Genomic DNA, 22,610 nt, shown 5'->3' with positions numbered 1-22,610 from the left:
CATCCATACCCCTCCTCAGCTCACAAGTCAGCCAAGTGAGTTGAATCACCTGATGTGCCACATCAGTGTCTGTAAGGGGAGCAGTGGGGACAGTTCAGCAGTTTGGGATGGAGATGTGAGGTGTGAACAGCCCGTCAGCAGCAGCTGGCCTGTATCGCAGCTGCCTTGTCAGTGTAAGCAGCACCAGCTCCACGCTTGCTTTGCAGAGCATTGCAACAGTTTAGGAGGACGTTGTCCTTCTGCTTTCTTCCCCTTGCTGGACTAGTTGTTCCATGGGATCTTTCCTCTGCTCTAAGTCGAATCAACTGGGATTGTTAAACAGGAGTTTAGTCTAATCTCATTAATTTTTTGAATGACAGGGCTTCTGTATCCCTTGGATCTGAATTGGAGCCTGTGTACTTGTATAAAGTTACTTGAATGTTCAGGTTTCAGATCTTGGAAAGTGCTTGAGTGAGAAAATGAATGTGCACAGTAATTCAGACAAGAGCTATGGACTTTGAAAGAAACACAGTGGGGAGATATTGTTCGTACATCAAGTCATGTCCTGTTTGAAAGCTGTTGCCACTTTCTTCCTTTTCCCATTTCAGAAATGGATCAATTAAAACAAATAACCCCAATCCTGCAAAAAGCAAATAAAAAAGAAATATTACTTGCAAACATTAGAAGTTATGGGATAGGCATGCTAAAATTATTGCTGCTACCTAAGTATGTACTTACATCAGACATGATGGCAAAATGTTCCTTGGAGGTGAATATAGCAGTAAGATGTTTTTAACAAGTTACCAGTAGACAAGTTTTGTTTCTAAACTCTTCTTTTTTGCTGTTGAAGTTTTGGGGCTTTTGTTTTGCATGCATATCTCTTAACGGATCAGATCAATCAGCTCCTTTTGATTGATGATGATTTATGATTAATATATGCTTAGATTTTTTTCCCCCAATCTAGGACAACTAAAAGAGCAACTTGGTTACTATTGCTGCTGAGTGTGCACTTACTGTATAAATCTTATCACTGTGTCTGCACTGACAAATACACTTGGAATAGAAGGCTGTTTTCAACATTATTTAAAAATACCATGAATTAACTTTTCAAAGAAATGTCTTTCGTCACCATCAATCTTTCCTTTTGGAAACTAAAATTGAGTGATAATATCCTTTGATGTTATCCTTAATTTAAATAATCACTGCAAATGTTTTGTGATGTTTTATTTTCATAGTTTGTGACGGGTACTGCAGACAAGTGAATTTTTTTTTTGGGACATGATAAATTTAACAGGAAATACTGGATCCTGTTTGAGACCTGCTGTCATTCTTAGAGATGCTTATTCCTTGCTTTCAAAGCTATTGGTATGCTTGAAATTGTACCCTTCTATCCATCCCAGTACCCTTGTATGGTTCTCCTACTCTTCTTCCCTCTCCTCTGTTCTTGCCGTCTATCCTTGTACATTTATGCAGCTTCATGAATCATGAGGATTGGGCGATCTTAGAACAGTAAAGCCTTTTAATGGCTTCTCTGTGGTGTTTTTGTCCATTTGTGTTCTGTCTGGTGTATGAGACCTTCCCCTTACTTCTGCTTCTGTGGAAAGGTGACAATCAAGCCAGAGAGAGACTATTTTGCTTTCTGCTGCTTGGGCACTTCACAGCAGTTGCTGGTTCTGCTTCTGTCTGTGGTGGCCTCTGTGGAGATCTTTGGTTGTTGGAGCTTCTTTTGGCATAGACTGCTTGAAGTACCCTCTAGCAAGAAGATTGTTCTTACCCACACTTTATCTGTGTGATGGTGTGTGTCATGGCCTTGTCTTGACTGTCAGTCTGACAATCACTTTGACTCTGTTCACTGTGGAGCTGCAGGAAATGAAAGGGGTGTTGTAGTTTCTGAGGTTTCTGGGTTTTTTGTTTCTTCTTTCTGGTGGTGTATTAGATTGTCATTTTTGTAAGGTAAAAAAAGAATGGTTAATTCTCTGCATTTCTGGTAGGTGATAAGGTTGTCCAACTTTAGTTTTGACATTTATCACTAAAAGTGGATGAAATCTCTAGGCAAAAGGGAACGTGGTTTATTAGAGGTCACCTGGAGCTGGGTACCTGAATACTCATCAAACTGTAAAAGTATTGTGGGTTTGGGTTTTTTTAAGTTTATTGACAGGTACTTAAAAGAATTTTTTTTTTTTAAATGCTGAAATACACTAAAACTGTATAGAATTTGTGGGTTAGTCAGTTAATCCAATGTATGTTATACTAATATGGGTATTTGGGAGATAAGTAATGCTATTATTTTTAGGGAACTAACGAAAATTTGAAGATAATCTAAAATATACTTGCCTACAAATCTTCATATTTAATGTATCTACACATACTTGTTGAATAGCATGACCTGCCCTACCTGGGGTTTTATGTTGCTCCTTGGCCTTTGTCAGTTGAGTGGGTCTATTGTGCCCAGAAATGAAGTTGAACCAGAACTTCCAGTTGATCCCAATTGCTGTACAAATAAGTCTTCAGCTGCAAAGTTGGATCAGATCTTCCTCAGAGAATATGTGTACTTGTTTTCCAGAAACTTCAGGTAAAGCATTATTTTTGTTTAATCCATTCTAGGTTTAGAAAATGTCATGTTTTATAGTTGGTTTAGTACTTCAGGTAGTGCCTGTAAGCTACAAAAGATGTACTTTGCACTAAGTAAAGGTAACATTTACAGAGATGGTAGGACACTAAGGCATTTAATTTTGTCTAGAGAGTACAGCTTATAGCAATTGCCATTTTCAAAATGTTTTGACTATATCTAAACACATTTCCTATATATGGAGGCATCAAGGTATAATCTTGATGCTTTTTCCCTGGGTGTTTGTGTTTTGGTTTTTTTTTTTTTTTTGTGGATATAAAATTGTCTTATGCGGGTTGTGTGTGTTCCTCCTGCTGGAAGCTTCTATTTTTGTTCTGAGTACTCAAATATATGAAAGGAATGTGCCTTTGATGGCAATTTATTTACACTGAGTAAAGGAGTAAGAATGAAAATTTAATCATCATTGCTGTAATAATTTTAGACACTAACAGTGATAATCAAATATTGCAAAGTACATAGTTTTTCAGTATTTTTTCTTATTTATTTATGCTTCACTTCTTGTTGTGCTTGGAAATGTCTGCTCTAGTATGCTAAGCAGATTGGCAGTCAGAGGAAGTTAGCATTTGTTTATGGGATATTTCATGCTTGTCTTTTCTGTAAGAAGCAGCATTCCAGGCATTTTCAGAGGATGCTTTATCTCTGTTTTGTGCAAAACTCTTTTGCTAAGAAGGGAAGAAGTGGGTGCCCCACAATGTAATTAGATTAAATTGCTAGAGTGCTTGCCTGGCACACAGGAAATCTGGATTCATTTGCTTACTGCAGCAGGAGAGACTGGAGTTGTGTTTCTGGAGACTCCTTTGGGAGGCAGTGAGTGAGTGCTGGGTGAGAAAGCAAGCTGAGCTGGACACTGGACTCTGCTGAAGGTCCTCCTGTGTGGGAAGGAGCTGGTGCTTCAGAGCTTACTTAGCTAATGTGATGGGTGATTAAAAGATTGTAAACTCAATTGGGCTGAGGGAACAGGCACAGAGAGGGAGATACTAAGCAGCAGCAAAGAAGCTTGGGCTTAGGCTTTGTCAGTGGCTTAGTCAGCTGTCTGATTCTCCTTGGCTTTGAGTCCTTTTCTTAGGAGGAGCCTTCATGTTTGGTTTAGGGATGCCAACTTCAGCAGGCATTATGCTGTTGCAATGCCAAATGCTGCTCCACACAACATGGAAGTGATTTTGTGTGTCTGGGCCCAAATACATGGCCAGAACAGAGGTGTACCAAGTCCTGAAAGGAGTTGTCTTGCAGTGAGAGCACCTCTTCCAAAACCATCAATTGGTTTCACTGATCTGTACTGCTGGATGCAGCACAGCCTTGTATTAGGCCAGCTGGATCAAATGATTCTCTTTGAAGGTGCTGCCAGCATTCACTTTCCTCTTAGAAAATCACCAGTAGAAGAAAATCTGTCTGCAGTAGCCCTCGCATAAAACCAAACTCTGAAACAGATATTAAGCCTTAACATGTGTTTTGTCCAACAAAGATATGTTTCTCAGTTATTTTCTGAGTCTCTCCCTGTCCAGGTAGCATATAATTCCCAGCCATCATGCCCAAAAGCTGTTCAGCATCATGTTGCCTGCGAGAGGAATGGCTGGTATTGGAAGCACAGTCAACTCCCACTTGAGATATTTCCAACCTCAAGAGCTTTTCAGGGATCTGTGTTGAGTTGCTACTTGTAAGGTCTGTGTGATATCTTAATGTATCTACGGATGTTTCATGTTGTTAAGTTGTCCTCTTGATAGGAAGCCACTGTGGGGTTGAAATCTCTGCTATAATGAGATCCAGTTTGTAGCAGTTAAATGTCAAATCCGTGATACTTGAAACTATAATTATAAGGGAAAAAGAAAGTACTGTGAGACAAAAATAAGAAAACCAGTAGTAGTTCTAAGTGTGTTTAACTTTTTTTATATGGAAACAATACCTAGGGACTTAGGAAGTTTAAAATTGGTTTTGGTGCCAAATGAAATAACAATTGATGAAAAATTCTTTGCAATGCTTGTAAGGAATATAATATTCAATGCATACAAATATACCAAAACTGAAGGGAAACGGTCTGGAAGATTTAAATAATTGTAATGAAGTTACCCACTAATGTACATCTGCATATAATTACAGCTTTCTAAACTCAAATGGAGTACTCTTACATTTCTCATGGAATATGATCATGTCTTGTTGTATATGTGTAGAAATACTATAAAAAAGGTTTGAATCCTGCTTTGAATTTGAACTACCTTTGAATTTCCTTTCCCTGCAGCAGAGCAACTGCAATTGTGTAACTAATCATTTCCTGAAACAATTTTTTGAGTCTAGTTCTCAAAAGTGGAGCTTGATGTTGCATCTTCAACATATCTCAAATTCAGTCTTCCAGCTAGTCTTAATAGAGTGAGTGAGTTGAGCAGGAAAAGAAAAGTGAGCTGTAACTGCAAGGTTTGTCAGTATATGTGGGCTTTCTGAGGCATGGAGAGCTTACACTATCCTGAAAGAAAAAGTTGCTGCAACTCAGTGATTAATCAGCCTAGGAAAAACATCCACCCCACCTTCAGTTCAGTCAATTTACCATTACAAATTGCACAAGGTTATTGCTGCAAGGAATGTTTTACTAAACATTAAGTAAATGTATATCTCTTAGTTTCAGAGCTTTGGGAATAGCAAAGGTATTTAGAAAATTGAATTTTAAAATTATGTTTAATGTGCATTTGTTGTATTAAAAATATTACTGTGCTATCATTGTAGTATTTCCCATGGAATGGAATTGAAAGGTTGCAGTTTTGTTTCTTTGCATTTCTTCTAGTACTGAATCAGAAATCAGTGGGAGGCAGTGACATGATGTGTAAAATTAAAATATACCAAATCCCTACCACACTTTCATTTTAGCTGGTGTCCACTTATTTTCTTGTTGATATATATCCTGGCCTAAGAAAATAACTGCATGAACAATGACCACAAAGGTTTTATTCTAGTGGTTAATGTGTGCGTCTAATATGTGGTTAATGTCTCTGCTAGTTGACAGCTACCTTTTTATTTTTCAATAACTTCAAAACGATTGTCCATGTGCATTTGTGTACTAAGTTTTAGCCTGAAATTTCCAGCTTTTAAAAATTTGTCAGGAAAATATATGTTTAAGTATTGCTAGTACTCTAATATAGAAAAATACAGTAGCCTTTTCTTTTTAGTTTTTATTAATTTAAATCTCCCTCTTGTGCTCTCATGATTAAAGAGCTGTGCCTCCTCTTAAGCAGTTTAAATTGCTTTCAATCTTCCTGTAAGCTTAGCTTTCTATATGAATGAGTTTTGTCAGTGCCAGCATTGTTGTCTTCTACCAAGAAGATTACTCTTCAAAAGCAAGTGGCTTTTTAAGATCACATTGTAAGTTGGGATTTTGTTTCGTGAGGCAAACTGAAAAAGCAACTGTCTGTGGAGATGGCAACATGGTAATGCCATTCAACCATATGATTGATTCCTATATGGCACCAAATTACCATGCTGAAACAATTTGCAGTCAGAGATATAAAGAAACTAGTTGTGTTTGTGTATGGTTTCAATAACTGCTTTTATCTCTTTTTGTGCTCTCAAGTTCTCGCTAAAGGATATAACACATTGTTTGCTGCTAAAAGGTAGGGGTTTCCCACACATACCTTCCAATTTCTTAACTGGATGAAAGTCAGTGACTACAACAGAGTATCAGTTTTAGCTAAGTTGCTGATTTAAAAGCCACAAGGTCCTAATTTAGGGCACAAAGTTCCTGGTTAGTATCCCTTAATGCCCCACAGTCTCCCATCACAATACTGTTTTATAAGGAGTCCTAGGAGGCAATCATCAAGCAATATGCAGCGGCAACTTCCATCCCGGCAGCTTGGCTCACTTCAAAATGTCTGAAGGCTGTACCAAGTAGTTTCCTGAAAGGGTCAAATTTATAAGAATTCAAAATGGCATATAACCATAAGATTTCTGAATCTGTCTTTGGTAGTTTATTTTATAAAAAACAAAACAGCAACAAAATCCAAAGTGGGAGAACTTGATAAATAATTATTCTCAACTGAACATGTACCTCAGCTGGAAGGATTAATGGGAAGGCAAAGTTTTTCCCCAAAGACTTAAAGGGCGGGGACAATGAGGAAGCACTCAAGAGTTTTTGTTTTGTTTAGTTACAGGAGAAATCCTTGCATTATTATTTTGATTGTCTAGCAGATGTCTTGCATATATTTTTCAACTTACATGTTTTTTAGACTCATTAGAGTCATCTGAAATAGTAAAGAGCTTCGTTAATTTTGCAGCTACTTGATACAGCTTCGTTGATGCTTGGACTGCAGTGTTTCCTGTAGTGTCTTTAAAATGGTGTACAAAGCCAAATAATGAGTGAAATACAACTTGATCAAAACACAGAAAGCATCTCTTTCACTGTGCTGGTGGGATTCAGTGCAGTGGCATATAATTTCTCTCATCAGTGTGAGTCAAACGTTTTCCTGAAATGTGTTTTGTGGTTGTGGGAGTGTGTTTTTGTGTTGGTGTGGGTTTTCTTTGTTATTTTTATTATTGCAGTCCTAAATCTTTCTTTAAGCAGAGGTATCAGTTGACCTCCACGAGGCCCAGTAGCCCAAAGCATGTACCAACATGGTAATAAGTAGTATAAGAACCTGTTAAAATTCCTTATTTCTGGGATCCTTGATGCATGATGCTATGAAAAGCATGCATTAGTAGTGATCAATGTTTAACTGATTTAGCGGTATTTCTCAGGGTGAAAAAAATCTGTATGTAGTTTTTAATTTCAGTGTTGGAACCCTGGAAACTTGAGAATTTCAGACTTTCTGTGCTGACAGGCACTGACCCCCAGGAAAGCACTGCTTTTGACTTGAGGCATTGGAGAAGGCTTCCAAAATTGAATGATATAACTAGAATCACGGGTGTGTAGTTTGAAGAGAAGTGTGTAATATCACACAGTGGAAAATTTAGAGTTCAAGGTTTTACAATATAGTAATATATATAGAAGTCAAGATGAAGGTTTTAGGGCTGAGGTTTCTTTCTTCACCTTTTTCATGGGTCTGGGTGATTTTATGTAATTGGATAGAAAAATCCGCATTGTGTGTCATGGGTGATGGGTTATTGGGTTAAAAGTGAAAATAATTTAGGTGTCCATTCTTAGTTGGACAGATTGGCCCTTAAAAGGCCTTGTAGAGAGAGATACATTGCAATTTTTAGCTTGTTAGCTAGAAGTGCTGTAGAACTCACTGTAATGTAGATAAGAATTAATAAACATCTGAGTCTGAACATGAAATACTGTCTCTCAAGCTTTTAATCCTGACTCTGGCAAGAAAAAAGATAAAGTGTGATATTTCAGTATTTTAGAAATCTGATGCCTTTTTTCAACATATTCCTGAATATTAGTGCCAACTTAGCACTTAGACACTTAAACTGAATTTACATTGGAAAGTTCTGAGATGCCTGGGGACAAGCTGGAATGGTATAATTTGTGGTTGAAATGTTCCTCAGCATAATTTTGACCTGTTTCAACTACTTACTGTTTCATCAAAGAATTCCCAGATGTGGCTTAGGAGCTGGGACAGCAGGGACATTTTCCAGTATGTGCTTCATACACCATTACCCTGCTCTGGAGACTCTGGCAGATTCCTCTAAGATATGAGAGCTGTTCTGCAGTGCTTGGCTTCAGTGCACTCTGTGTTTATATAGGCATAGTGCTGTATCATCTTGCATGTTGTAGTAAAGGTCTTGTCTTTAGCAGGATAGTGCCAGTATAACTGGTTTTATAGATGAGGCTCCAGCACAGATTTAGAAAAGGAAATGGAATTTCTTTTGGCAAGTGTGCAAGAACAACAGAAACTGGTGGCACTTAAATCAATTGGCTAAGTGTAGTGTGCAAACTGGCATACAGTCCATGCAGTTGCTAGTTTTTCTTGTTTTAAAGTTAACCTATTCTCCACTTCTTCCAAATTCATAATGGAGTAATTCCAGCTTCATAGTTTGTATTTTTGTGGTAATAAGAATGCAGAAGTGGTGGTTGGGGTTTTTTCTTTCCCTGTTGGAATGAAAATGACATTTACGGGTTCAGAAAAAATGCTGGAAATTGGAGGAGGACGTGGATGAAACTATTTGCCCCATCACCCCCATCTAAATCATTACTATCTCTGCAGTCAAAAATCCAGCAGAGTTGCCTATGAAGCCCAGAATAAACTGCAGTGGAATTAACACTTGAAAATATTTTGGAAGTATTTTTCCAATAGTAAGGCTGCCATTCTGGAGATAATTGCTAGATAACCTAATTTCTCTTTTGAAAAAACTTTTTATTTAGGCTTTTCCTTGTTAGAGCAAGGGTTTCTTCAGGCCTTCAGGTCTTGCTTAACCTTTTTGCCTGTGGAGGTCCTTGGAACATTACTGATTAAAAAAATAATTCCATCTTTCCTAATAAATTTTCTTGTTTTTTTTCCTCCCAAAGAAGAATTTTTGCATAAATTAACTGCGAAAGTCTGACTCAATTTTTGTTCTGTTTTTCAAATGATGGAGAAAATAATCATTGTTTCTCTTAATCTGTGTTTTCTTGGACCACTCTGAATTTCAAATCTAGAAAACCTAGTTTACTTTGAAGACACAAAACTAAATCAAGATTATTTAAAAGATAATGTAATTTTTTTTCAGGAGGACCCAAATGATATTGATCCCAAAAGGAAAGAAGTGCGTGGCAATGATGGGGAGGACAAGGCACAAAGCGTGGAGACACTACCTCCAGGTATTGCAGTAAGATTTGTTATGAAAGATCCATAGCCATAAAACATTTATCACTGAAAGCCATAAAACACTGCAGTTGTTCTGATTCTAGTAATTCTTCGTAGTTTGAAAGTGCTAGGATTATTTTAGCAACATGTACTTCTCTGTTCTTATAGCTTCAGCATTCTTAAATCTTACCTGCTTCACTGCTCCTTTGAGTTTAAAACAATAGAGAGTGTGGTTCTTTGCTAGTATGTTTGTATTGTCCTTCAGTAGGTTTGAGATACTGTAAAACCCCTGGTACAAAAGTAGTCCATTTCTCTTGGTGGATAATTCTGGCAGGCAGCAGACAAGTCACCTTGGGACTATTATTTTGGCTGAAGATTCAGCCAAGGTTCATACTTTTTGAGGTTTTTTTCCTAGCTTTTGATTTGGCAGATTTTCCTGACTGTGCTGAGGGTGTACTTTATTTTTTCTCATGCTTGTTCAGTATTTGTCACATGCTGGAAAATAATAGAACAACGTGATTTTTATGTTGTTTGAGTGAAATCCTCATGCCTTGAGGATGAGTTAGGAAAATTAAATGTTAAGGAATCTTCATTTCATGTGAATGCTTCCATAAACTTCTTTTGCTGCTAAACTGTTTCACATCAATGAGATTTCATATATTGCTATAATTGACATACTAAAGCATACAGAAAAATTAAAATTGAATTTGAATATTTTACACAATTGAAAAAGTTTTTTACCTGTGACAAAGACAATCACTGATCAGATAGCATCACAGGTTTTGCTTCTTTTCTATTAATCCTCGTGTTTTGCTTACAAATATGTCTTGGCTAAGCATTTTAAATACTATGAGTTCTTGCAGAAGGAACTTACCAAGACAAACTTTCTTTTAAGCAGCTAGGAACTTCCCTCTTTAGGAACATGTGAGGTAGGATTTTTCTTTTCCAGTTATAGGCTCTCCAGGTACAGTATAAACTCTTTGCTATTGATGCTGGTTTTTTTGGTATCATTTGGCCTACTTTATCTTAGCTACTGTTTGGAGAAGGGAAATAAGACTGATTATCGATGTATACCTTTTTGGCAAAACCTTTACTTTGTGTATGTATTGAGAAATCCGCAGAAATTTAAGAGCCAGGCTTATTTTACTTGGTTTCTGGCAGACCTTTTCAGGTATTTGTTCTGCTTAACAGACCTGTCTACAAATCTTGCTTCTGGTGTTAGATTAACCAATTTTGCACCTTCCAGCTGTTCTTATTTCCCCTTTTTTGAATGTTTAGGTATTCTGGACCAAACTTTATACTTTCCCAGTGGCATTAAGTAGCTTATTTGAGTATTAAAGGGAGTGGGAAATGTCACAGGTTGAAAGGGAGAGGTATCAGAAGCTGGAAGGGTTGAAACTAGAAGTAAGATTAAGTATAAAGTAGAGTAGGTCATGGCTTTTTTCATTTCATATGTTGATTAGTGGTCTCTTATGGCCTGGTGTAACAGACAGGAGAATTGTTACTGCAAAGTAGTATCAGATCTGGAATCAAATATCAAAGGTGTCACAGACAGAACTGTACAACTTCAAATCACTATTTTCTTTATTTTCAGTTAATATAGGCAAACATCCGAATCTTTATGGCAATGGAGTATGGTATTCATATTTCTGCAGATTCTTTGCATTGTTTTAAAAAATTGATGCTAATTTGAAGGATAGCCTAGGCAAATGTAATATGCAAAAGTGAATTTTGATGTTACACTGTTAACAGTACTGTTGAAGTTTAATTACTTCATTAAATATTTCATCAGTTGTGTTTGGATTACTGACTGTTGTTCCTTAAATCACGAGTATGGAACTGGATATTTTCCTGTTTTTCTGCTTTAGGAAAAGTTCGGTGGCAAGACTTTGATCAGGATGCCTATGTTGGCGCTACCGTGGTGCGATCCGGCCAGGATCCGTACGCACGGAATAAGTTCAATCAGGTGGAAAGTGACAAACTGCGAATGGACCGAAGCATTCCTGACACTAGGCATGATCAGTAAGTGCAAAACTGAGCCTTAGTGGCTTGGATTAGTCTTTCTGTGTCTATTGCTTTTGAGCTGCCTTTTCTGAAGTAGGAGTTCTCTAGCTTTAAAAAGGATGGTAACAGTAAACTCCCAGATCCTTGAACAATGGGTTAAAGAACAATAAATCTTATTCAAGTTTTTCTGTTTCCATGACTTCTGTCAGTTTGTATTATATATCCAAACTGGTGCTGCATTTCAGTCTCTTTGTTCCTGTTTATCTGGTGTTTATTTTTGGTTTCTACATTTGTAGGTCTCTTTCACAGTGAGGATGATGTAACAGTTGAGCAGGTTGCCCAGAGAGGGTGTGAAGTCTCCAGGCTTAGGGATATTCAAAGCTCAATGCAGAGCCTACTGTAACAGGCGCTGCTTTGAAGGAATTTGGTCTCAGATATCTCCAGGACCATGTTGGATTTGAGTCACTCTGTGCTTCTGTTTGCATGTGATTGTCAACTCTAAACCTAAAGCAATCAATTTGTTCACACCCTGGTAAACATGGGATGGAATTATACTTCAGGCTGCTTTAGGTACAGTTTCAGGAAATAGTACCCTTCACAGTAAGGATAGATATTATTTACTACTGGTTAGACGAGACCTTAATTTTAAAAAGTATTTAATAACTTGCAGGAGTCTTGCTTAAGAAAAGTTGCTCATTAAGACTTCATAAAACCAGGTTTGGTTTGGACAACTAGGCAAGCCAGTCTCAGAACGTAAAATTAGCTAACCATATGCAGCTAATTTGCCTAATTCTGTAATTATATGTATGTATGAATGTACATTCACAGATTTGTAAGTAGAAGAACCTGAAAAAGAGACAGCAGAGGAGAGAGAAAAGAGGAAGGTTCCTGTTTTTCTCCCATAAAACTCTTTAATCAGAAATGGCCTAGTGAAGCAAATTTGTATAGAAATTCAGTCATTTTTGAAATCCCTTGTATAATAGTATGGGTTTAGGTTTTTTACACAAAATATCTGTAAATGGAGTAAAACAAGTAATTTGTTGTTAATTGAATGTCAAAATAGGAAGAATCTGGTGCTTCGCTTGTTGCCAAGAAAAACACGATGCCTCCTCCTGTGAGGAGTTTAAAATTACTTTTGAGTTTTCTTCATAGCATACGCATTTTTTTTCCCACAAGAAACATGGTTTAACTTTTTAGATCAGGTATTATTTTCCATGGGATCAGACTCAACTACCAACTTTTAGACATTTCTGTGATTCAGATATGCTGAATTTGGAATATTTTAGATGCCTAATAACCTTGGGGAGGGAGGGGGGCATATGTCTAACAGACGAAGGCTGTCCTTTGAGAATAGCTTCAATAAGAGAGATGTCCAGAGGTAAATTGTTACAATGGCCATGTTTCTTTTAACTGTTAGTCTTGTGATTATATGCTGACTTTAAGTGTTTCCACTAAACAGCACTGGAAAAGAACCCAGAGAGAGATGTTACTGGGGAAAGGCTAAATCTGAGCTGGGATTATTACTTAGACTTTACCATGGAGCAGTTTTAAGTGTCCATCGATCTGTGAATAGTCATCTTTTAAAGAAAACAATCAACCAAACAGAAAAACAAACTGAATCAATCATTCTTAAAAGCTGTCCCTAGTGAGTTCTCTGCCTTGTTGTATTTAATTTTCCTTCCATTTTGGAAGAACTTTCACTGCAGAAGCTGAAAAAGCTACATGAAATATTTGTTTGGGAGCTGTGCAATGAAAAGGACAAGAGCATTAGCCATAGGAAGAAGAATATCTGAGCACGTAACACTTTGAAGCATGTTAGTTTCTAATAAAATTGAAAGCAACTGAATTGAGATTAAGATCTCTTGTGGAGCTGTTGCAATCTTTTTTAAGGAAGGAAGCCTGGTTGAGGAAATACTTTTTCTTAAGTAACTTGTCATTAATTTTACTGATGTGTCTGAGGCTCTTTGACTTAAAAAAATACTACTATATAATTTTTTAAATTGCTGAAATTCTCTAGACTGTTTAGAAGCAGTTTATCAGGGTTCTACATTAGATATGTAGATGTGAGTGTAACTGTATCTCTTAATACTACGTTAAATCTTTTTTTACATCATGCAAACTTTTACTAGCAGGAAGACAAAAGATTTCCTCATACTTTTTGTGAAGGCTTGACAGCTGTACCAGAAGACACTTTTGGTTCACTCGTTTTAGCTGCTTACCTTTGTTTTAAGCAAAAGGAAGAAGGGAGAAACAGGCAGATATGAGGATATAAGAAAGGAAGTGGAGAGAACTCTGAGCAGGAACATGGATTCTCACTCCAGCTGATGCTCACAACTACCATTTTCAGTGACACTAAGAAACCTCTGGGTTTCCTTTCATGGTAGATTTTGGAGAGGCAGGAAGTGACAAATAGGTGTCACAGTTGTAATAGGAAAGTCATAGGGCTGTCCTGTCAGTGTAAAATAGTTTCCCAAGTGAGATGAAGGATGAAAGCACTCCGTGTTTTTTGTGGACCAATTTTCTCCATGTATGCTTTGGACTAGTAATTTCTGATTGCATCTTCTAATTGATGTCATGATTTTTAGGAATTAGTGTCAAGTACAATAGCTGCACTAAGCTGATTTGTCATTTGGCACCTATTAGAAGCTTCTGACCTCACACACAAATTTTACTCTTAAGTAGAGAAGAAAAAAACTTTCCTGTGCCTTTAGTAGCAGTTGAAGTGAATGCTATCCTTGCACTAGTTAAAATGTATATTTCTGTCAAAAAGTGCTTTCAAACAAATCAGAGGTCTTGGGAAAAATGTTAATTAAATGAACTAGTCCAAATCTCTGGGGGAAAGAATGTCCTTTTCATGTTTTAACTGATTTTACCTACCTATGCTAAACATTGAAGATCTCATTGAAGTTTTCAGTTCAAGTTCTGTCTTAACTCAATGTATTTTCTTATTCTTATAAAATTGAAGTACTGCAGCTTGAGGAGACAAAGTTTAAATCTTCGTGCCAAATATAATGACATTGTTTCTTTGGTTTGAATTTTAACTGTGGCCCTGTTGACACAGTGGAATAGGAGGAAGACTGAAACTGAGCCAGTTAAAGCAGGGATTTATGAAGACCTGAAGACAGTAATACTTGAAGTATAGAAGTCTTATTTCTCCCTCTGAAATGCACAGTGGTGCTCTTTTCTTGAGTTTTCTTAAAATTGAGAGGCTTCATTGCCTTGACTAATTCCCCCTAATATGGTCTAGCTCAAGTGCTCTCTTCTGCAAAGAGATCAATGTAAGTTTAATGTGACTGTTTAATTATTTTAGTGCAAATGCTTCATGTGATAACTGTATGCACAACAGCTTGGTCCTCTGTGGGTAATTTGAAAGTTAGCAGGATAAAGAGTATCTTCTTTGGCACCACAGACTTCAGAGTATAATAATTGCACATCTTTTAGCTGTCTTGATGAATTGCCAGAAGCTCACACTAGAGGAGCTGCTCTTTATTTTTCAGGAACACATAGGCATTTGAGTTTTACGCATTTCCTGCTGGGCACTAGTGACAAAGCCATCTTGTACGCCCACCACACAGCCAGAGATGGCCCTGCTAATCTGACACAGCAGTTGTAGGCTTGGCATAGACTCTGTTTTTGTTCAGAGCTAAGTGAGGTCACTGCAGCATGATAATGTTTTGTTTCATGCAGGCACTAATGTGTGTGACACTATGGCTGTGTTATATCAAAAATACCACAGTTTTTTGGTTTTTGTAGGATGGACCAGGGCAAGAAGCACATTGCTGCTTCCTCTCTGATTCCAAGAAGTTGGAGGTCGCATTGTTTATAGTGTGTGTTGCAGATGTTTAATCAGGTGTGGAGTGGGCATTTATGCAGGCAGAGGCCTGGTTTTAGAAATGTGGGTGGCAAATTTCCCTTAATAACTGGTCTGATTAATAGTACACAGATACAGAAATTGAATTGCTGAAATAAGTACTGAAATCAATTGCTAGATGTGCTACAGGTGTCTGCTAGTTGTGCTTATTCCTTCTGAAGACAACCACTCCTGTTAAAACTCTACACTTAATTAAAGGACATGGAAGAAATACCTCACTGGCCGTGTGTCACTGCACAAATGGAAATTGGGATCATGACTTGTCACATTTGTAATGCTTTTGGCATTAACTCAATATACATTGTTTTCTAGTACTGTTAGTTTCTAATACAATGAGCATAGTATCTTTGTTTTTGGTTTATTTTATTGGATTAAATAGCTTGATTGTAGTCTTGAAGGAAGCATTTTTTGATTTGCTGCTTTTCAATTATTATATTAATTTCAGGTTTCTAGAGATGATGAAAAATGAGTTGACATAGATGGAATATTTCATTATCTTTATGGTTTGGAAGGATATGGTTCTGTGTTTAGTTGGCTCAGCATTGTCACAACTGCTCTGTTTTTCAAATTCTGAATGTTATGATCCTTACAAGTTCTCATTAGAATAGAAAACTAATTTTATCTATGAGCAAGGCCAGGATGTTACAGGAGCTTTAAAAATAAAGGCAGAAGTGGACACATGCCATTCTAAAGAAGAAACATATGAACCTGTGCATTTTCATTGAAAATATGCTTATTTCCTTGGATGCTTTTAGTGTAAAAGAGGGGCTCTGGTTTCATACTCAACTGCACTGAAGACTTTTGACATAGTGCAATGATGATGGTCTGGGGACTTTTCTGAACCTGCCCATACGTGCCCCTGACTTTTTAGTTTTTTGTGTACTAAAACAGCTACCAAAAGTGTCAAAAGACAGGTTGATTATAATCTCACTTGAAAACAAACTGTTTCATTCTTCTTAGGCAGCGTGTTGGAGTTAATGAGATAAATACTTTGCAATGAAGGCTGTCTGCCAAGCCTGGGATGTAAAAATGACATTGAAATGACAAGGTATTATTTCTTTCAGGTGTCAACGGAAACAATGGAGGATAGACTTGCCAGCCACCAGTGTGGTGATCACCTTTCATAACGAGGCAAGATCTGCTTTGCTTCGAACTGTGGTCAGGTAGGCATAAGAGAGCCTCATTTTTCTTTAAGGCCATTCATTTCTGTCAGCTTATGACAAGAAAGGGAAGTAACAAGCCATTATGTTCTTCTAAACTATTTGCAGAGGAAAACATAAGTCCTAATTTCTTTGAGGTCTTCAGTTCTTGCATCCTGAAATACTGATGTTAAACATCCACAAAATAGTGATGCTCACCTTAACTAAAATGCATGAAAGCATGGGACCGTTTGCCAGATGATGTTTGGAAACTGACTATTTCAAGAAAAGGTCAGGGTAGATGCATTCCCAGGTGATATTTTACTCAAAGATAACTGCAAAAGTTCCATGTTGGCTATTGTCTAATGCACTCATTTCTGGAGGCTGGAATAGTGGGGGTGGGGGAGATAGGGAGCTGGGGAGGAAGGAACACACAAAATTATACATGTGCCTCTTTTCATGCTTTCTGTAAGAATGGGCCAACAGATATTGTTGAAAGTAACATCCTGGGCTAGGTTCTGCTGCAGCTTAACCAAGTAACGGCTTTTATGACATTATTATGGAAAATCAACACTGCTGGAATTTTTTTTGTTGTTTTGGTCTGTTACAGTGTCCTTAAAAAAAGTCCATCACATCTTATTAAGGAAATCATATTGGTGGATGACTACAGTAATGATCGTAAGTACTTTTACAGGGTCCTACTTTACTGTGCTTATTCTGGTATGATTTCCTGTAGATGCTGATAGGTTTCTCAGTTGAGAATAGGACACATGAGCAGGAGTTTGTGGAGACTTGGCCAAAACCAGGTCTTACCTCTTCCATATCTGTCATTGTGGAAATGTGAAGTCTCTATAAATATTTCTGGTATATCCTGTTCTTCAGCTAACAGGAAATAATAAGAGTGTATCTTTAAAAAGAGCCTTTCCATAGTATGTTATTTTAAGTACAAATAAAAACCATGGTGCTTGCAACTAATATTTTTGTAGTGCTGTTTTAAATGAATGCCATTTCCATCAGTCTCTCGGAAAAAATCTTACTGAATCTTAAATGTCAGTGTCTTGTAGGTACTAGGGTATCATGATAGAAGTTGAAACAATTGAAATAGACCTCAGAGAATATTTCTTAGAAGAAGCTAATGTTTATATTTGCATTAATACTTTTAATAATTCTAGCTTAAGTCAGGTTTGTCTTAATGTTTGTTAGAAACTGAGCTTTCTTATAGACAAAGAAAACAGTTTATTTAATCCTATGAAAGTTTTCTCTCTATGCAATGTAGAAACTGACTAAAGTAAACAAAGAAAATAGTTAGAATTATTTCAATGCTGTATTTTGAAGCTAGCTTTAAGTAACGTGAAGGTAGTAATTTCTTTATTTCTTGTGAGATGAGTAGCTAATTATGACCACAAACACTTTCACCTACAAAACTTTTTTTTCTTTGAAGAGAACCTCTCTCCTGGTATACAGTGTTGGATGACAAACTGGTTCTCATCACTTGATTATTTTTTAATTAAAAAACTTATTATTGTTTTATTTTTTTGAAGCTGATGATGGAGCTCTCTTGGGAAAAATTGAAAAAGTACGGGTTCTTCGAAATGATCGCCGAGAAGGTAGGCTTAATTTTAAGGAAGTAAGATACAAATTCCACTGTGCTGCCTTATCTATTAGTTTTCATCAAATCTTTTAAGGGAACATTCTGCTTTACATTCTTTATTGGAAGAGAGATCTTCAATTTATAAATCTGTTAGTAGAAGGAACAAAAAATGTATTTGTGCAGGTAAAAACAGTAATTTGATTGTTTCCTTATTGTTGTGTGCACGATTGCCCATTCTTGGCTTTTACAGTGAGAACTTCCTTCAGGAGTTGCATTTCATCTTCAGCCTTTCCTTTCTTTTACTGCACTGAATCCTTAGTTAATCTGCTTCCATTGTACACATGGTCTCACTGTAAAATGTATCTGTGTTTGAAATAATGCTACTTAAAAATAGCCCTCTATTTTGCTGGTTCCCTTATTAGATATAATTTTGTGGATTTAGTTGATGGACAACCGGACAAACAATTTGCTTTGACTTAAGAGGGTTTGAGCAGCCAGGAGGGCTGGGATCGAGTATGCTGATTTTGCTGAAGCCAGTGTAACAAATTTGACTTACATTTGTATTTTCTTCTATGTTGCTCTGTAAGTTGTGGTCTCACATCACTGAGCCCTTCAGTCAGCAGTTCGCTGACGATGGCATTTAAGGTATTGGATACAGGCAACTGTTATTCTACAGCTGTTTGAAATAATAACTGAGATTTGACAGTTCAAATAGCTGACTGAATTAGCAGATATAGACTTGCTAGTTTTTATAAGCTGTATCTTCTAGACTGCCAGCCTGGCCTGTGGAAGAACTGGAATCATTAGATTGTTAGGAACTGGAAATGACATGCACAAAATCTGCGTTGTCCCATAATCAAAGTTATTGCAATAACTGATGGATTCTTAGTGTTTAAATATTCTATTTGGAATATACTTGTGAACAAAGGCTTATTAGGAAAGCAGGTCTTTTATGACTTGCCATGGTTTCCAGGTTCTGAGTAAGTTAATGTCATTTTTCAGTGTATCACTTGAAGATGGAGAGAGCAATAAGGAAAAAACCAGAATGAAGTAACACATTTTTGATATTTGTTTATTTTAGTGATTTTAAATATTTTCAATGCATATACAACTACATGATTATGAATGTTCATCAGTATATCTGAAAATTAAATATAATTTGACAAATCTATTATGTCAGAAAAGAACAATTGTTTGTAGATGGAAGAGTAGTAGTTTACTTTATATCTCTGTGAGATACAAATTAAAAGTTAAGGAAATTGGTGAAATTAACCAATGTGTGGGATGCTAAGAATAGCTCAGCAGTATGAACAGTAGAGGACAGCAGTGGGTTTTTAAAACAAAAGTTGAAGTGAAGAGATGGTGTCAGTGGAGGGGATGATATTAATTGCCTTTTTTTCAGTAATAAATATTAGTAGCTTTTGTCTCATCTGTAGTACGAGAGTGTGTTATGGGAGCAGGTGTGTTTGAGGATATGGTAGTCTACAGTGTAATGTTCAATGGAGCCTTTTCAACTCTATTAGTAGTAAACCTGAATGTAATTGTGGAGGACCAAAGGGCTCACCTCCATTTTTTGCCACTAACTCTAAAATTAGAAACACTATTGTGTGTTTTCTATGCAATTAGTGCAAGACAGTAGGTTCTATAACAATGTTATTTAACAATAATAAGCTCTGGGGGGAAGAATTGAGAAGTTAAAGTATAGCCATAGTGCTTGAGAAATGGTTTGATGTGGAAAAGCTGAACAGAACATATTCCAAGGCTGAAATTAAGGCAACAGCACTAAGTCTGTGAGGTACAGTTAGATGTCAGTGTGCCACAGATAAAATATAAGATGTTGGAGAGCTATAGCACAGTGTGTATCTGGAACTGTGCTCACACTTGAAACAAGAGATAGGAAAAGGACTTGATGGAGCTGTTATTGAATGTTGGTCAGAAAAAACAAGCTTTTCTTCTTAAGCATCTTTTATTCTGATAGCAGAGTCATATTTTATATATTTATTTTGTAAAGTGCAAAGTAACTGGCTTGACTCTTTTGCAGTATTTCAGTTGATGGGGAAAAATGCCCAAACAAACCAGAACAGATTTAGTGGAAAACAATGAAGAAAGTGGGGAGAAAAAAACCCCAAAAAACTAGACTTGGCTTTGGTCTCATGTGACAAAAAGAAATCAATAAATTTTTGAATAGTAGTAGAAAAAAGGAGGTAGGAAATTTGCAAAGGAATGGGAGGAAGCTTGCTATGTGTGTATATATAGCAAGGGACTTTAAGGAATGATGAGGTCATCCAGTGAACAAATAGTAAGAAGGAAGGAAAGGAGCAGGGTAAATCAGTGAGGATATCTGTGTAATCGAGAAACAGAGAAGAACCTTTTGGTTTTGCCAGAAGTTTCTGCCTAAAGATACCTATTCAAAACAGACAAAGCCCAAGCAAACTGCAAAGCAAGAGAATTGCTGTGATCACAGAGAAAAGACAAATGGGTTGGGGGGGTGTGGCTCTCAGATGGGAATTAATGAAGCATGGTTATTTCTTGAAGAAGTTCATAGAAGAATGTACAGACTCTGGTAAGGACTAAGAGGTGAGGAGGACAAGTTAATGATGGTGCTTTCCTCAGTTGCATAGCAGAACGCTAGGAGACTGTCTTGTTTTCAGGTCCATTCTTAAGGTTTATTGGTGTAAATACCACTTAGAGTAATGCAGACCCATCTGTACTCGTCTATCACTTGTTTTGGAGAGGTTCTTTGCTTCTTCTGCTAAATCAGATGGGAACCTGTAGAGTGCAGTAGCTTGGGCACTTGCAGGCTGTTTGGTGTGAAGTCACTTCACTGGATTCTTAACTAGCATCTGATTTTGATAATGGAGCTTGTGTATTTGCCCTGTCTGAGTAATCTAAATAATTTCTAATTTGGAATGCAATAGTTTCTCACTATTGTTGATTGTTTTCCCCAGGAAGTACTTAAAATTTTTTATCTTCACTTCTCAGGCCTCATGCGCTCCCGTGTCAGAGGGGCAGATGCAGCACAAGCCAAAGTGTTGACCTTTCTGGATAGTCACTGTGAGTGCAATGAACACTGGCTGGAACCACTTTTGGAAAGAGTAGCTGAGGTTAGTAAAGAGTTGTAAAGTAATTTCCTGAAGAAGCAGCTTTTAAATTTTCAAGCCATCTGGTTTATACTAGATTAATTTTATTCATTTTCCTAAGGAAGCTTTTTTGCTGATTTAAGGTGATGGAGATGATTAGAGTGTTCTGTGATTAAAACATATTTTTGTTCATTTAATCTGTGAACACAGGAACATAAAATCTGAATATTTATTATTATCTTCGCAAGTAATTCAAATATATGCTTCCTTGGTTCTTTGGGGACTGCCTCAGTAAGCTGAAAATCTTTAGAGCAAAATATGATTCTCCTGTACCAGTATCATCTTGGTGTGATTCAATTTACCTGAATCTTTATGCCTCATTAAGATTCAGTGTGATAATAGGAGAGAGGATGACTTGTGAAACAAAATTCTCACGGAAACTAGCAAGAACTAGAGGCTCTCAGCATCTATGAAAATGATGCTTAGTCTGTGTCCTGGAAAAGCAATTGAGAAGACTGAGAGTGAAACTGTACTGTTTTCTCCAGGGGTTGGTTATACTTGTTAACTTGCTCTGGAAGAACTCAGTTGAAGTGGAAATTGAATGAAGTGTGATTCTATAAAAGCATTGAGGAACACTCAAGACAACAGGGTTTTTATTCTTTCTTAATTGCATTCACTTTCTGGAAAGCTAGGCTTCCAGGAAAGGTTTTGTTCCAAAATGCTTCTGCGCAAAATGGTTTTGCTAAGCTACTCTACTTGGTTAATGCCCAATTCTTCACTTACCCACTTTATGCTTTCCTTTGCATTCCCCAAAAACAAAAAGAGGGAGAAAGAAGGAAATGAACCCTGTACACTCAGTATGCCAATGACAAAGCCATCAATTGATGACTGATTTTCTTTATTCTGTTTGGTTCCATGATGATTTTAGAATTATAAAATCATACAGGTTGGAAATTACATTTAAGATCATTGGGTCCAACTGTTACCCAAGCACCCACCAAGCCCATTATTAAACCATGTCCCTGAAGTGCCACATCTACACATCTCTTAAATACCTCCAGGGACGGTGACCCCTCCACTTCCTTGGGCAGTCTGTTCCAATGCTTGATCATTCTTTCGGTAAAGACATTTTTCCTAATACCCAATCTAAACCTCTGCGATCTAACTTGAGGCTATTTCCTCTTTCCTATGCTTGCTACTTGTAAGAAGAGGCTGATCCCCACCTGCTCCAACCTTCTGTGAGGTAGTTGTACAGAGTCATAAGCTCTCCCCTGAACCTCCTTCCTCCAGGTTAAACAGCCTCAGCCCCTTTTCAAAAGGCTTGTGTTCCAGACCCTTCATAGCTCCCTGTTACTCTTCTCTGGACACACTCCAGCACCTCAATGTCTTTCTTGGAATGAGGAGCCCAGAACTGTGCACAGTATTTGAAGTGTGGCCCCAGTGGTGCTGAATACAAAGGGATGATCACTGCCCTGGTCCTGCAGGCCACACTGTTGCCAGTCCAGGCCAGGATGCCATTGACCTTTTTGGCCACCTGGGCACATGCTGGGTCATGTTCAGCTGCTGTCAATCAGCATCCCCAAATCATCACATGAAATTGTGACCTGAGTGCA

General features: G+C 37.3%; 1 protein-coding gene across 1 annotated transcript in view; it reads left to right on the top strand.

The window, feature by feature from the left end:
* GALNT2 (polypeptide N-acetylgalactosaminyltransferase 2) overlaps nt 1–22,610 on the top strand; it is a 90,474-nt gene that overhangs the window by 41,945 nt on the left and 25,919 nt on the right. Inside the window, exons 2-7 of the mRNA XM_033055118.1 lie at nt 9,236–9,326; nt 11,181–11,334; nt 16,252–16,350; nt 16,937–17,004; nt 17,868–17,933; nt 20,900–21,021. Of these exons, the coding sequence (XP_032911009.1) occupies nt 9,236–9,326; nt 11,181–11,334; nt 16,252–16,350; nt 16,937–17,004; nt 17,868–17,933; nt 20,900–21,021 (600 nt within the window). The remainder of the gene's footprint in view (nt 1–9,235; nt 9,327–11,180; nt 11,335–16,251; nt 16,351–16,936; nt 17,005–17,867; nt 17,934–20,899; nt 21,022–22,610) is intronic.

Source organism: Catharus ustulatus, chromosome 3, assembly GCF_009819885.2.
Source record: "Catharus ustulatus isolate bCatUst1 chromosome 3, bCatUst1.pri.v2, whole genome shotgun sequence".
Lineage (NCBI taxonomy): Eukaryota > Metazoa > Chordata > Aves > Passeriformes > Turdidae > Catharus > Catharus ustulatus.
Note: the sequence above shows the minus strand (reverse complement) of the source record. Positions and strands in the feature narration are given on the sequence as shown.